We start from the raw sequence: 17,337 nt of genomic DNA, 5'->3' as shown, positions 1-17,337 counted from the left end.
TACATCTTTAGCAATACTACGCAACCTTTCTAATTTAAACAGAAGTCATCTGATATTTTATCTCTAGGTCATTAAAATTGATTGGATAATGTGATAAGGAATATTTTTTAAATACTGCATTTTAAAAGCACCGAACATCTACTATTAAAAAATTCCAAGAAACCAAATAGAAACCCTTGGAAGTAATACACTCAGAGGTATAAATTCCCTTAGAATTAAGGAAAAACTATGTATTCCTTAATAACATTTAATTGATAAAAATGCTGATTCCAGTTAGCACTGGCTATCACTGGCAGGATACAGTAGTTGAGAAGAATTTGGGTATGTTATCTCATTTTTTTTTGCTTGAGTTACAATAAAAAATAAGGCAATAGGATTACATTGATATTACTTCTGTCTGGAAGGTAACAGGAAATCAAGAACATAGCATATGCCACATTCTTTATTTCTCCTCTTATTTGTGACATCAGGGAAATAGCAAGCATACATTAAATATATCCTTATTCTATTGTAGTTTTGAAGGATATACTAACTACCTTGATGTCTTCAGTGTACCCCAAAGATATATGTTTATTGTGAAATTAAATTTCACTTTAAAAAAGTAGTTCTCAAATGTCAAAACATAAGAAAGCCTTTATAAGTACTCAGATTCCTTTGGCTTCAGTCCCAAATCTAGAAAGTTCTTGAACCCAGAACCCACTGAAAAACTGCAGGGAAAGGTTCAAAGCTTAAATATCTGAGTTTTAAGTATTTAATTACTTGGTGAGAATGACTAAAATCCCGTGAGTGCAGAATTTAGTTTTCAGCATAAAAAGTGATCATAAAACAAAATCAGAGAGGCTTTATTTATGGAAGGGGTTTAGTTTAGATAACTCTTTCTTTGGAAGAAATAGATAAGAGTTCAAGATGGGAAACATGTAAACCCAACATTTCTAGAGAGATCTAGAGGTTAAGTATAGGCACAGACAGAGACAGAGGTGGAAGTGGAATATTTCCCAGTGGTAGCATCTACCACTATTTTTCTGCAGCACTAAGAAGAATCAAGCAAATGAATTAATGCTGAGCTTAACTCTGTATCTGTTTCTAAAGAGTAGGTTTGAAGATGTTGAGTACTATAGCTTACATTCTGGCTCCTGTCCAGTGAACCCTTTTTGTAAGTAAGCTTTGAATATAGCTAGTGCTTAGCTTTTTGGGGTTAGATCATTGAACATGCACCATTAGAGCAAACACCTCAGAAGGAAATAAGCAGATTAGTGAATTTGATCCTTAGTCAAATGAATATTAGGACTCTAATTCTAATCACCAGAAATTTTTTGGATATCAAATGAAGCATTGGTGAACCACAAGAGGCCTGTTTCAAAAGACCACAACCAGGAACTGGGGAATGGCTTCAAAATATTGGAATCTAGGATTTTGAGTTATTTTAGAAAGTTTATTAAAGCCTGGAAAAGTTAATACATATTAGCTGATGTTAGCTAGTGCTACTAATACTTTTTCCTTCCTTCCTTTCCTCCTTCTTTCCTTCCTTCTTTCCTTCTTTCCTTCCTTCCTTCTTTCTTTCTTTCTTCCTTTCTTTCTTTCCTTCCTTCCTTTCTTCCTTCCTTCTTTCTTTCTTTTTCTTTCAGCTTCATCTTCATCTTAGGGTATGGACATTGTCTGTGAGGTTTTATTTGCTCAAGGCTAGTTCTCTACACTTGTACACTTGACCCACAGCTCTACTTCCAGCTTTTTGGTGGCTATTTGGAGATTAAGACTCTCATAGACTTTCCTGGCCCAGCTGGCTTTGAACTACTATCCTCATATCTTAGCCTCCTGGGTAGCTAGGATTACAAGTATGAGCCACTGGCTTACAATTATCTTCTTGGACTTAAGAAATATGATTTCCATTAAGTCACATGAATAGAAGGAGAAAAGTCTGTGGAAGGAATTTTTAGTTATTTTATTGCGTTGGAAGCCATAATTTTTGGAAATGAAATTGTGAAGATCAAAGAGATACCTGAAATATCTGAGATAATACAGTGAGGGGCTGTGTAGGAACTTACATGTTGCAGCTGTCAGCTCTATCTTGGCATAGTTTGTTTCTATGGATGTTTGTTGCAAGGTTGTAACACTGATTTTAGAACCATCAAAGGAATTCAGTTTTTGATAGTAATTGATTATTCATTGATGTAAAGCACTGTGCTATGCTTGATGTCATGAGAGGGCAAAGGTAGAGTATAGAGGAAAAGGGAATGAATGAAAACAGAGATGGAAAGTCCTGGCCAACAGAACCCTCTCTTCCATACTTTCAGACAGAAGAGTGAAAAAAGTTTACACTGCACCTGTTACCATGTATATGGCTATCTGGCTTACATCTTTGATAATTCAGACAAGAAATCAAAGAATTATGCTACTATTTGTAGGACTTTTCCAATTAAAAGAAAGATCATAAAAATCCCAGCATCTCAATGAATGGTTTTGTGGTTGTTGTTATTGTTGTTGTTGTTGTTTTTAGGTGGGTGTGAGTACAAGAGGCTGAACAAATAAAAACTCATCCTCTACAGTACCAATTGCGAATGAAAATTCAATGATAATTTGAAATAGAAGGGTAGATGGCTTATTTACACATGGAACATTTTGAATAATGCACACTCTAAATACAAAAAATTACATAAAGATGATGATAAATGAATGAAAATGTAAAATGTTAACAAATTCAGTTACATATATATCTTATGTAAACACACTATCAGATTAAAATAAAATGTGTGCAATTTGGAGGAAACTGTAAGTGAATAAAAATCAAGAAACAAATGGGTGGCTTATTAAGTTCTAATGGAGTTAATATGAAAACAATCAGAAAAGACATTCTGAAAATATTATGCTTCAAGAACATGTAATTAATTGCTTTCCAGCATTGGCTGATTTGAAAGTAAGAAGAAACAGTTTATTGCAAGCTTTATGATATTTCCAGAAGACATTCCTATTCATTTTAATTCCGTTTGACTTTTTTTCATGGCAAAATGCTTTTAATTTTCTTTTCTCATGATTTTGACATGAAAATACTGAGGGTTAATGAAAATAATACTCAATTCCAACTATAAGGGGAGCTTTATGATTGTAGCCCATCAGTTTATTGTAAAACACACTGTTTTCTGAATTTCTTGCTCTTGTTCTTTCCTGGATTTATCTTTGACTTCCTTCTGGTAAATGTTTTGTTAAATACATAAATTATGAATATTTATATTGCAGAAAATTTCCAGATGAGGGCTATATTTCTCAGCTGCATTCATAGCTAAAACTCTGAAATTAAAAACTAGTCTTTGAGAAGGTTAGGCTTATCCAAAAGTAAGGAATGGAAGTACAGGTGTGGCTCAAGTGGTAGAATTCTAGCCTCAAGTGGAAAAAGCTGAGCAAGAGCACGCGAAGCCCTCAGTTCAAGCTGAAGTAGCAGCACAAATATGTCTTGTATATTTCTAATATATCTTGCATATTAGATATTCAACAACCAACCTATTATTGTCTTGTACTTCCTACGATTGTATGGATAAAGGAAAACTAAAAAATGTAGCAATTAAGTTAGGAACATGAAGGCAAATCTTCATGGGATCCAATTCTGGCAGCCAGTTATTATGAGAAACATAGGTAATTATAATTGTGCATCACATCAGCTATCTAAAATTAATTCCCATTTTAGAACTTTCATCTGGTAGAGTACTCTAATTAAACATTGAACTATATTTAGAACGGAGTATACTGTGTGATCAATACTGAATTGACTCTTAGCAGTCATAAAATTCAACATATCCTACAAAACTAAAAAATGGAGGGGATACATAGGGTTGGGAGGGATGAAGGAAAATGAGGGAAGGGGTAACATTGATCAAAATGCATTTATTCATAAACTGCTTTGTTGAATGGCAACTCCTTTGTACAACTAAAGATAGTAAACACATAATTAAAAAATTAAAGCCAGGCGCTGGTGGCTCACACCTGTAATCCTAGCTACTCAGGAGGCTGAGATCTGAAGATCATGGTTCAAAGCCAGCCCGGGCAGGAACATCCGTAAGACTCTTATCTCCAATAAAGCACTAGAAAACTGGAAGTGACACTGTGGCTCAAGAGGTAGAGCACTCGCCTTGAGCTGAAGAGCTCAGGGTCAGCGTCCAAGCCCAGAGTTCAAGCCCCACAACCGACCAAAAAAATAAAAAAATAAAAACAAAACAACAACAAAAAACCCTTCTCTCAAAAATCTGACCCATGGACCTTCATTTCTTAAGTAGTTCAAGTGTCAATTTACATTGTTCCTTGTAAATACAAGAAAAATTGAAGTCTTAAAATTTTTTTTACAGCAGTACTAAAATAACCTTCATAGAATAAAATATAAATAAAATTTGTTTTTCTCTTTGATATATATATATATATTTATGAGACTTTTAATAACCTGCTGTGATTTTAGCATGATGCCATTTTCTTATGAAATGTCTCAAATGAACATCTTCAGAAAGGTAATTTTCAACTTTGATTTAAAGGTAGTTTCCCAAGAAGCCATTTTCGGTTCCTTTTACTACTGACATAGGAAAAAATAACTTGAAAATACGGTTTTTTCAGGAGACTCTCTCAGGCTGGTTTCTGTTTTGATGGAGACTCTGCTCTTAAACAACAGACATGAGGCCCAGAGAGCAATTCAGTAGTACTGCACTTGGCCAGCACTCATGAGGCCCTAGGTTTGATCCACAAAACAGAAAAATAAATAAAACCAAAAGACAGATGAGGTTTACTGTATTAAATGTCTTATATTCAACTCTATTTCATTCTATTTCTCCCCCTTGCTTCTTTTTCCTTCCTTTCCTTCCTCCCTTCTTCCCTCTCCCTTTCTGTCTCACCCTTTCTTTCTCTTTCTTTCCCTTTCTCTTTCTCTTTTTCCCTCCCTCCCTCCTTCCCTCCCTCCCTCACTCCCCTCTTTCTTTGCCAGTCCTGAGGCTTGAACTCAGGGCCTGAGCTTTTTTTTTTTTTTCTCAAGGCTAGTACTCTGACTTGAACCACAATTCCACTTGTGGCTTTGTTGTTGTTAATTGGAGATATGCATCTCATGGACTTTTCCTACCAGGGCTGTCTTTGAACTGTGACCTTCATACTTCAGCCTCCTGAGTATCTAGGATTATAGACTTGAGCCAGCATCACCTGACTTCAACCTTTTTCTTACTTTACTTTCTGCTCAGTAATTCTGGGCATGCCTACTTCCTGTATTAGGCTGTATAAAGGCAGGAACTTAATTACAGACTCTGATACCTTTTTTTCTACCTTTCTGGGCATAAGAACTCTTTATATCTTGGGCATTTTGGTACTTATTTTCTCAAAGAAACAAGTAAATAAACAGTATAATTTGCTCCAGAGATTTCATATTCTCTAATGGACAGAGCTCAAATAATTATCTTTCAATCATAGATTTTTTGCAATGTGGTGTTTCTTTAATAAAACAATCTAAATGGTAAATGTTACTTTCACATTAGCCACCCTAATGAATTTTCAAGCCTAAAGAACTTGATTTGTCTCAAGGCTTTCTTTCATGAAACATAAATGAGTTTCCCTCTCAATATTCTCTCTTTTGTTCTCGACATTCTCTCTTTCTGGCCTAAGCCTCTTTATCTGGCTCCTTGCTATACAATCTCATTTCCTGCTGGTTCAGTTGAGAAGAGAAGAGGATGGTGTCATGGATTTTTAGTATGTGTATGTGTGTGTGTGTGTGTGTGTGTGTATGAATGTGCACCCTTTCTGTGGTCCAAGGTGTCACTTCGTTTATGTTGCTACAACGCTAGTTAAATCACAAAATCAAGAATGTTATGCTTTGAGTGAATCTAAATACATTCATCTTTTCAATCTATGAGCTTCTTTGAAGGCTCACAACTTCTTCCTTATTTATTAGGGGTGTCTTGTTTTAGGTATGAAGTGTCTCTCCATAAAGGCTCACCTGTTGGTGGCTTGTTGGTTTGGTGATGAGGTTTAGGAAAGTGATTGGCTTTCCAGGGCTCGGATCTAATCAATAATCTACTGATGGATTCATAATAGGATGCAGCTATTAGGAAGTGAAAGCTGGATCTGGGGCCTGGTTAGAGGAAGTGGGAAGTGGGGTCACTGGTGCTATTCTTTGGAAGGGCATTTGCTTGTTCCTGGTCCATTCTCTCTCTCTCTCTCTCCTTCCCCCCCTCTCATTTCTCCTCTATCTTCTCCTTTCCTCTCCCTTCTCCTTGCTTCTCTCTTTTCTTCTTTTTCCTTATTGTCTGCCATAATATGAACTATTCTGCCATATTCTCCCTGCAGATGCTCTCTCCCATGACACTCAGACTCAAATGCAATGGAGCTGTTGATGGAATGAAACTTCTGAAACTGAGTGCAAGGTGAACCCTTCTTCCCTATAGTTTTATTTATCTTTTTGGTCAGATATTTTGTAATGGTGCTGAAACGTCTGACTTAATCTAGCTTCTCATGACATTTTTGTAAGACTAATCATGTAAGATGGAGTTATCAGTAGTTATGAGGAAGAAAAGTGATAAAATAGACCTCATGGGCATCAAATTCTATGAATGCCAAGATACAGTGCTAGAAAGCAGAAAAACAACCACCACAAATCAACACTAATAAAAATGAATGTCAGGGCTGGGAAGGTGGCTCAGTGGTAGAGTGCTTGGCTTGCATGCATGAGGCCCTGGGTTCGATTCCTCAGCACCACATAAGCAAAAAAAAAAGCCAGAAGTGGCGCTGTGGCTCAAGTGGTAGAGTACTTACCTTGAGCTGAAGAGCTGAGGGACAGCATCCAGGCCCAGAGTTTAGGCCCCACAATCAGACCCTCCCCCAAAAAATAAAAAAATAAAATAAAAATGAACATTTACAAAAACCACTAAAAAAGTACCATGACTATAGCTTTACTAATATTCCACATATCCTTTGACAGACTTACTGGTTGATTTTTTTTTTTTTTTTGTTGGTTGTGGGGCCTGAACTTTGAATGGGTCAAGGAAACTCTCTACCACTAAACTATATCCTCAAGCCAATTTTGATATCTAAGAAATACAGGCAGAGGCTGGGTGTGGTGATTTATAATCCCAGCTGTTTGGGAGGCAGAGATGTTTGTTTTGAGGCCAACTTGGGCAAACAATTAAGAACCAATTTTAATCAAGAAGCTAGTCATAATGGTGTGTCCATCTATAATCTCTTCTACATAGCAGGCATAAGTAGGAGAATTTGACCCAGGTGAGCTAGGGCAAAAATGTGAGATCCACTCCCTCTGAAAAACAGCTAAAGTAAAAAATAGCTAGAGGCTTAAGTCAAGTGAGGGAATACTTGCCTAGCATGCTTGATGCCCTTTAGGCTCTGAGTTCAAACTACAATACAACTAAAAAAGGTAGAAAAGAAGGAAAGATGCAAGGAAGAAAGAAGGAAGGAAAGAATAGAGCAAGAGAACAGGAATGCATGTGGATCATGAATTCCAAATTCTTACAATAATGGACAGGTAAGGGGACTTATCTTCCATTGCGTGCCAATATGGGATAATTTGTTTTGGTAGCTGGAAGAAACTAAATGCTACTACACCATTCTCTATAAATTATTTAATCTATCTTCTCTAGTTAAAAGTAGGTTTGAAGAGCCAGGCACCAATGGCTCACGCCTGTAATCCTAGCTACTCAGGAGGCTGAGATCTGAGGATAACAGTTCAAAGCCAGCCAGGGCAGGAAAGTCCATGAAACTCTTATCTCCAATTAACAGCCAGAAAACTGGAAGTGGAGCTATGGCTTAAGTGGTAGAGCATGTGCCTTGAGCTGAAGAGCATAGGGGCAGTGCCAAGGCCCAGAGTTCAAGCCCCACCACTGACAAAAAAAGAAAGAAAGAAAAGTAGGCTCGAATTTAGGGTAGGAGGAGGTAAACTAGAGGGGGATGGGGTGGGATGTCCTAACAGAACACAATATTCTTACAAGTGAGTCCCATTGTTAACTATTCAGTATAATACACTCTTTATCCTAATCTATTCATCTTTTTAACAGAGTAGTTATAATTAATGGATTTTCTATATTCAGATAACTTTGAGTTGTAAAGTATGTAGTAATTTTTTTAAAACTGGAAAGAACATTAGAAAGAAGAAACTCTGATGTTAAAATAACCAAATTAATATTTTAATCGTGGTTTCCTATTGGCAAATCCACATGGCTCAATCTACTAGCATTTTGTTTCCAGTTCCTGTTCTTCCCACTTTTCCTTCCTCTCAATGTTACATAATTTAACTTCACAGATGGTGAGGCTGGGAAGGGTCAGTTTTCCTTTCAGAGTGCTCATCCCACATGCTATACTGTCTTAAAGCATAATACCACCATAAGTCACTGGATATGGTCATTAATTACAGGGTGCCTGTGTTGAATAGGAAATGACAGAAAAATAATGTGAATGTGTTTTAATTAGTACCATCCCAGATATGTACATGTTTATGTAATTCAAATACATGCAAATAATATCATATCAGAATAAGAAAACAGTAAGTCAAAAAGAGTTACAGAAAAAAAAACAGAGGCACTACTAATAAACTGGGTTGGAGGTATTTAGGAAAGGTATCTCTTATTATCTATGTCTTTTTTGGGTATTGGGCTAAATTGAAACCAGTATCTGACTAAGCATGGTAGCTAATGGCTGTAATCCTATTTATTTATGAGAGGATGAGAAAGACCACAGTTTGAGGTCAGTTCAGCAAAAAAGGCATTTGTGAGACTCCATCTCAACCAATAAGAAACTGAGTGAGTATGATGTTGTCCATTTATCAACCCAGTTATGCAGGAAGCCTAAACAAGAATTGTTGTCCAGGTCGGCCTGGACCTAAATCTGAGAACTTTTTAAAAAATTAACAAAAGCAAAATGAGGGTAGGAAACATAGCTCATGTGGTAGAGCACCGCCTAGTAAGTGCAAGGCCCCAAGTTCAAAACCCAGTGCCACAAATAACAACAGCTAAAGAATAACTTTAATCAATTAGGGTAGTTAGTATGTTTGTAAGTGTATTTCTTTCTTCCTTTTATTTGACTTTTCTAGCTTCATTGTCATTAAGCTTTGTAAGTAAATTGTCTCAAGTAAGAACACCTAATACACTGTACGGGTAATCCAGTGTTATTAAGCCATTTTTCAACATTCTTTAAATAGCCAGTAGCATTACAGAGTTGAAGTGTAGCTTCCTCTCTTAGCTTGATATTGACAATTAATCTTACTTCTTTCAGAGAGTATTGCTAACTGAATTTAAGAATTCATTATTATGAATTAAATAGAATACAATAATTTATTTGATTAAGATTTATGTATTTCTTACTGAAAATGGATTTTGATTTGCAATTAAGATTTACAGCAAAAAAACCCCCAACAACAAAAAGTCATAGGCTCAGTTGCTTTGTATGGAGAAGCGAGACTTCTAGGTTTTTGTTTATTTATTTATTTATTTTTGGTCATGGGCCTAGGCGCTGTCCCTCAGCTCTTCAGCTTAAGGCAAGTACTCTATCTCTTGAGCCACAGCACCACTTCTGGTTTTTTTTTTAGTGGTTTATTGGAGATAAGAGTCTCACAGACTTTCCTGCCTGGGCTGGCTTTGAACCATGATCCTTAGTTTCTCAGCCTCCTGAGCAGCTAGGACTACAAGAGTGAGCCACCGGCGCACAGCTGTTTTTTTTTTTTTTAATTCATTGAGTTTTTAATTTCTTTCAGCTTCTTGCATTAGGAATCCACTCCTCTGTGCACCTTGCTGTTGTTATACAAACTTAGGCATGACAAATAATAAACCTCTGTAGACTTTCACAGAAAAGAGCATCATCAGACAATACATTCTAAGAAGTCATCTCGGCTACAGTAAATTTTGTGTTCATCTGGATAAGGGAATGAGAGTGATGCAAACATGTATTTCACATTATTTAAACAGAAATAAGCTCACTCTCAAAACGTGAAGATGAGCCTGTGTTTCTTCCTCTTTTAAAGTCACAAAGATATCCAACATGGGCTCTTAATTATACTTGCTTTTGTTTAATAGTTATTCATAGGTTCGTATGCACTTGTGTGTATGTATATTGCATGTGTGTATGTGTACATTCTTCTTACATAACCAAGTAATTCCATTCAAGCCAACAAAAATACATAGGATGCTCTCATGTGCCAGGTTCTTATTGGGTGCTAAGGACAAGGTACTCTGTTAGACTGAATTGTTTTGACTTGTCTCTCAACGCCAAAACAATAGAGGCAAACAAGCAATGTGACAAGGACATATTTTCACTCATTTATTTCAAGACACTTAATGATGATGTGTTTGTTTCATGTTGACTTTTGCATGCATTGCTTTGTTCATCTTACCTGAAGAATCTTATCACCAGGCTGCAGTAGGTTGGATGCTGGCCCATCAGGCTGAACCCTAGTAACAAAGATACCCTATAGGTCAGAAGTAACAGAGGTTAGGATTCTATTACCAACAACTAGGCCCACTTAATATATTCAACAGTGAATACATTAATTTCAACTTGCACATATGAGCTTATAGATTATTATAGTACTTTAATTAAAACATTGCTTCCTAAGTCAAGTTTAAGAAAAGCAGTAAATTGCCTTGCAATAGAAAATTTCATCTTGTTTTCCAAAATTGATCTCATAGCACATTCATAAACAATTCTCTCTTAAATCATTTGAAATAGGATGCTGAATCATCTTTTGTGTAAGTTCTGATTTTATCTTATTATTTCAATTAAAATGGTTCATATTATAATTAAATGCATAGTCCAAATGAAATGTTGCAGGAGATAGATGCAATGTTCATTTTAAAACTTTACTTGAAGTTGACTTTTCTAGTGGCCTTTCTAAAGCCTTTTCCTTCCTTCCTTCCTTCCTTCCTTCCTTCCTTCCTTCCTTCCTTCCTTCCTTCCTTCCTTCCTTCCTTCCTTCCTTTCTTTTCTTTTTTCTTTTTTTTTTGGGGTCCGGTCATGGGGCCTGAACTCTGGGCCTGGACGCTGTCCCTCAGCTCTTCAGCCCAAGGCTAGCGCTCTACCACTTGAGCCATAGCGCCACTTCTGGCTTTTTTCTTTTTTGCTTATGTGGTGCTGAGGAATTGAACCCAGGGCCTATGCATGCAAGGCAAATGCTCTACCACTGAGCCACCTTCCCACCTCTTTCTTTCTTTCTTTCCTTCTTTCTTTCTTTCTTTCTTTCTTTCTTTCCTTCCTTCCTTCCTTCCTTCTCTTTCTTTTTCCTTCCTTCCTTCCTTTCTTTTTCTTTCTGTCTTTCTGTCTTTCTTTCTTTCTTTCTTTCTTTCTTTCTTTCTTTCTTTCTTTCTTTCTTTCTTTCTTTCTTTCTTTCTTTCTCCTTCCTTCCCTTCCTTCCTTCCTTCCTTCCTTCCTTCTTTCTTTCTTTCTTTCTTTCTTTCTTTCTTTCTTTCTTTCTTTCTTTCTTTCTTTCTTGGTCTTGGGGTCTGAACTCTGGGCCTGGGTGCTGTCTCTGAGCTCTTCAGCTCTACCACTTGAGCCACAGTGCCACTTCCAGCTTTTTTTCTGCTTATGTAGCGCTGAGGAATTGAACCCTGGGCCTCATGCATGAAAGGCAAGCACTTTACTACTGAGCCACCTTCTCAGCCCAAGTTTTATTATTTCTTTTCAATCAATAAATATAATTCATTACAAAACTGCTACTTCTATAGCTTCCTTTCTTCTCTTATACCTTACTGGGAAGCATACTGCTACAGTAGTGAAACTAGCAATCAGATGTGGTGCATTCAATGATGGTTTGTGGCATCTTTCTATCTCCCTTTTTCGTGTCTTATTGCTATTATAAAGGTGTTGTACATAGGGTTACAGTTACATAAACCAGGTAATTCATACATTTTTTTTCAGACAATGTCACCCCTTTTCTTTGCTCTCTCCCAGTTTTTCCCTCACATCCATAAGTATAATTCTATCCATCTTCTAACTATTATGGGCTGAACTCTGGGCCTCGCACTTGATTCAGCCTTTTATGCTCATAGCTGATACTCTATCCCTTGAGCCATGCTTCCACTTAGATCTTTTTGCTGGTTTGTTAGAGTCTACTGGGAATGGCTTCCAATCTTGATTCTCAGGTCCTATCCACTTGAGTAGCTAGGATTAAAATGTCAGCCACTGGCACCAAGGAATTTCATTGTATTTATGTATATGAACACTACTGTATGGAGGAGATGGCCTGAATCTCAGCCCATGATGGATACTTATGAGAAATATGAAAAAATTACACTGCTTTGGAAAAGCTTATTATAATGTGCTTCTCTTTAAACAACTCACTTTATTATGAGACTTCAAAGGATACTTTGGCACTGGTGACAGAATTTGGTGGGAAATCATCAGATTCTTTGTATTATAAAGATTAGAATAATGATAGTGTCTTACTTTTTGTGATAAGCAATGTCCTATTTTTTTTCAGGCCACAGTAAGCCATCTTGTATGTACCAAAAAACCTATTCACTAAAGTTACAACAAAATCAACCTGCCCAAGCAAGAGGAAATCTTAGCTATTATTTATTCCAATGGCATACTATATATTAGTTTTCTATTATTGCTGTAACAAAGTAATTGTTTAGGACTTCAGAAACTTACTATCCTACAGTGCTGGAATTCCTGTGTACCAGCACAGGCATCATCGGGGCAAAAATAGATGTTGGCAGGGTGGCATTCTTTGAATGGATTTTCTTGGGAGAGCATCCATTTCTCTTGGTTCCCTAGCTTTTAGAAATGTCCATAGTCCTTGGTTTGTAGTCTCCTCCTCCTCCTCCTCCTCCTCTAACCACTCTCTCTCCAACCACTTTTCTTTTGTCATGTCTCCTCTATTTCTAAGTAACCTATGTGGTTACTTTGGGCCCATCTGGCCTATACAGAATCATCTTCTAATTTAAAAGTGTGTCACCTCATCATCTCTGCCATGTTCTCTTTGGAATGTCATATATTCATTCCTTCTTGGAATTAAGGATGTGTCCATACATTGGGGTCCTCTTTGTTTTTTTCTTTTTCTTTTTACTGTCTATTGTACTATAGATATGCCAGTAATAGGCAGCTTAACTTTTGTATGACTGTCTCTATTAGTAGAATGAATACTAAAATGGCACATAATAATTGTCTTAAGTAAATGAACACATATAGAATTCTTAGAGCAGTCACAGTAAATGACATTTAGTAATGGTCAATAAGTACTATTATAACAGAGTTGGAGAGTTCGGCTCCCATTCAATGTCTTTGATCACAAAGCTTTCACTGAGAATTTCAGTGTCCAATGGTATCAGAGTTATTGGCAAGAGATTATTTGTCTTTTCCTTTCAGTGGCCTACATTGAAAAGATAACATTAACATCTCCTATTTTGGACGGAAGTAGAAAGAGGGCTGAAAAGTCCTTCCTGCCTCATCTGTGGTTTTCTTGTAATGGGTATGTAGAGAAAGAGTCCACAGTGGCTTGGGTACTCATCTTGAAGCAATTCTAATTGTTCTTAATAATGTTTAGAACGACTTCTTTAGGCTCTTCCACATAAGACTGGGTTCTTCATAGTAACAGCCTCTAGAATCGTCTCTGGTTCATAGTTGATGGCATCACTGAATGTGTTTTGCTCTGCCTCTCACCTCACAAACAGCTTCCTTAGTGGTTTATGTTTAATGAGCTCCCCCAGTATCATCTCTAGAAGCATCTCAGAGCAACATCATTGTGGATATCATTAAGTCTTTTCAAAAGACTATAAATCATTGCTTTCCTCAGACACCAATATCTGGATGTGATTAAGATCAACATAGAATCTATGGAGTGTGAGCATAAAGAGAGAACACACCCATAACTGTGTACCAAAGCTAACCTAGCAGGGCAGACTGGATGCTCTACCCAGGCCTTGTTCCTTTCTTATATTTATGTCTCACGTAAAACTGGTTTGTATTCAGGTATCCATAAAAAGTTTTGCTTTTCACAAGTAGTTTTGAGTTGAGGTGATTTCTCACAGTGTTAAGATCTGCCCCTGTCTTACGGCTACCTACACCTCTACACCTCTGGACAGACACCAAGGACTGAAAGTCTATGAGGCTAGCACTTACCATTCTAAGTTTAGCAGAGAAAGGAACTTTATATGGTTTTTTAATGATGAAGGTGAACGACTGTGACAGTGTCAGCTATTGTAAATGTAGACACCAAAATAGAACTTGTCTTAGGGGACCTGTGACTTGAATTTATGAAATATGCTTTTCTGTAAAATTCCAAAAAGTCTTAGCACTAACTGATGCTAAGAAATTGGTTTCTAGGAAGGCTATAACTCAAGTAAAAATAATAGACTCCTATAATTCAGAACATATTAAATTCTTCAGAACATAGATTATATGCTTCCAAATAATTATGAAAATTGCAAAGTGTTTCTAGAGAAAAAAATTAATTCGTAAAAATAGCAGACAGTCATGTATTCAAAAATTTTTAAGGGGCCAAGCACCAGTGACTCATGCTTGTAATCCTAGCTGAGATCTGAAGATGACAATTTGAATCTAGCCCAGAGCCTCCTTGTGCTCAAGGCTAGTGCTCTACCTCCAATGAACTGCTCAAAAACTGGAAGTGGTGCTATGGCTCAAGTGGTCGAGTACTAGCCTTGAGCACAAGGAGGCTCAGGGACAGTGCCACAGACCCTGGGTTCAAGCCCCACAAGTGACAAAAAAAAAAAAAAGAAGAAGACCTAAAAACTTTTAAAGGGCTATTTTTGTTTTCAGAAATGTTATAAATATTAACATTATTTATAAAGTAGATAGCATTATTACTTAGCTATATTATAGCTAATTACTGTGGCAACATTAAATATGTAAAATAAATGATTCTTACTTATTTTCTGCAATTGTTAGGAAACTTTAGGCACATTGAAACTATTGCTATTGTTTTTCTCCCTTAATAAAGGGTATGGCTTATTGCTGTTTGACAAATTTTAAGCTTTCAAAAGTTTTCTACCTTTGCAACTGAGGAATTTATATACATCAAGAGAAGAGATTTAGAAGCTAAATGAAAGAGCAATTAGAAGGTAAGTAAGAGAGGAAGTTAGCGAAGGAAGGAGAAGGGGAAGGAAACGAAAGAGAAAGATTGTCAGGTGAATATAATGCTTCCATGTAGGGCTGAATTTTAGCCTACAGATTAATGAATTATAAATCCATAAATGATAAATGTAATTGCTTTAGTGACCTGGGGAATTTGAGACTGAGATACTGATGAAAATTTCTACAACTGGTCAAATCCTTAAAAGTATAACAAAAATATTATGTACTGATGTTTAAAGAATTTCAAACTCAATTTCACTATCATAAAGAAACTGTTAAAATGTTATAAAATTTGTTAAAATTATTAATAATGAACTGGAACAAGAAGAATATTAGCAGAAGCATATAGAAATGACTATCAGTTCACAAAAATCATAGAGGCAATATAATAGAATAGTATATTCTATGGAATACCTACTGTTTGGCCTTTGGAGTTGCAACATTCTTTTAAATCATTCTAAAAGTTTCTTTTATAAAATCCAAACAACAGCCGGGCACTGGTGGCTCACGCCTGTCATCCTAGCTACTCAGGAGGTTGAGATCTGAGGATTGTAGTTCAAAGCCAGCCCGGGCAGGAAAGTCCTTGAGACTCTTATCTCCAATAAACTATTAGAGAAACTGGATGTGGTGCTGTGGCTCAAGTGTTAGAGCTCTTGCCTTGAGCTGAAAAGCTGAGGGACAGCACCCAGGCCCAGAGTTCAAGCCCCATGACAAAAAAATAAAAAAGCCAAACAAAACAAAACAGTTTTCAAAATACAGGTCTTCTGACTAGTAAAAACCATGACCCCCTCAAAGCAATATATTCCCTTTGATTTTTTTTTGGGGGGGGAGTCCAGTCGTGGGGCCTGAACTCTGGGTCTGGGCGCTGTCTCTCAGCTCTTCAGCTCAAGGCTAGCACTCTACCACTTGAGCCACAGTGCCACTTCCGGCTTTTTTCTTTTTGCTTATGTGGTGCTGAGGAATTGTACCCAGGGCCTCAGGCATGCAAGGCAAGCGCTCTACCACTGAGCCACTTTCCCAGCCCCTCTCTTTGGTTCTTATATTGCTTTTAGAAAGAGACAAACTACCAAATAGAATATTGAGAAAAATAGTTATGATGTTGTATATTACAGTCTATTTTCATTTGGAGACTTGGAATATCAGGACTAGAATTATGCCTGGTTTGGGTTATTTTATAATGATGTTAAAAGTTTATTAATTGCCCCAGATTTCTTACTAATATCTGACAATTAAACATCTCTGGATTGATTATGTGTAAGGATTGAAAGTATGTTTGCCTTTTCTTCATTTCTTGATGAAACTCTAGCTTAAAAGTAAGTTTTTTTGTTTTGTTGATCATGGGGCTTGAACTCTGGGCTTGGGGGCTGTCCCTCAGCTCTTCAGCTCAAGGTGAGTGCTCTACCATTTGAGCCACAGCTCTACTTCTGGTTTTCTGGTGGTTAATTGAAGTCTCATGGACTTGCCTGCCCAGGCTGGCTTTGAACCGTGATCCTCAGATCTCAGCCTCCTGAGTAGCTAGGAAAAGTAATTTTATTTTTACTAAATTTCCATGTCTTGTTTTAAAAAGCGAATCATCATTTCCTTCATTTACTGTCTTTGAAGATTTCTGGCCATTCAGGGGAAAAGGAAAGATACTTTCCACCTAATTTTATCTTATAAGTCTTTGAGTCTGTATTTACTATGAAACTCAACTCACAGCTGACTGATCTTTTCAGAGCCCCTAACTGGCTTTTTTGTTTAGCTTCAAAAGTAGCATACAAGAGTAGAAACAATGAAAAAACAGAAGCAGGTAACTATGTTCTCTTTCCTAGCTGGTTCTAAAATAGTTGTGGCAATCAGGTTTCTGATTATTATCCCTGCAGGGTCCTCAAAGATCCTCCCTCACTATATACTCCATTTCAAAATCATAAATTGAAAAATGATAAATTCATTCAATAGGTTTGGGTTTTTTTTTGGGGGGGATGGAGAAGTTAGAAAGTGTTTTGTTACAAGAGCTATTTAAACAATGATCCCAGAATATTTTATATGGCAAATATTGTTGTATAGTTAAATCATGCTAGAAGAAATGCTAGTAATCAGGAAGTCAAAACATCCAGGGACAAGGGTTACATGACACTATAGTTGCAAATTCCTGATATAGTGATTGATAAAGTGGATCATCTTGGGCCATGGTTCAGCAGCAAGTAAAGGGGGAAAAATGAAAACTCAGTCTTCATTTTTCTTTTATATGATTTAAAAATTTATAGTACACAGCTTGTGTGTGTGTGTGTGTGTGTGTGTGTGTGTGTGTGT

The 17,337-nt window shown here is 36.8% G+C and overlaps 1 protein-coding gene across 1 annotated transcript in view; it reads right to left on the bottom strand.

Annotated features, from left to right (window-relative positions):
* Positions 1-17,337, bottom strand: part of Lrrc7 (leucine rich repeat containing 7) — a 284,370-nt gene that overhangs the window by 1,241 nt on the left and 265,792 nt on the right. Inside the window, exon 24 of the mRNA XM_013020506.1 lies at positions 10,346-10,420. Within this exon, the coding sequence (XP_012875960.1) occupies positions 10,346-10,420 (75 nt within the window). The remainder of the gene's footprint in view (positions 1-10,345; positions 10,421-17,337) is intronic.

This window comes from Dipodomys ordii, unplaced genomic scaffold, assembly GCF_000151885.1.
Source record: "Dipodomys ordii isolate 6190 unplaced genomic scaffold, Dord_2.0 Scaffold51, whole genome shotgun sequence".
NCBI classification, from domain to species: Eukaryota; Metazoa; Chordata; class Mammalia; order Rodentia; family Heteromyidae; genus Dipodomys; species Dipodomys ordii.
Note: the sequence above shows the minus strand (reverse complement) of the source record. Positions and strands in the feature narration are given on the sequence as shown.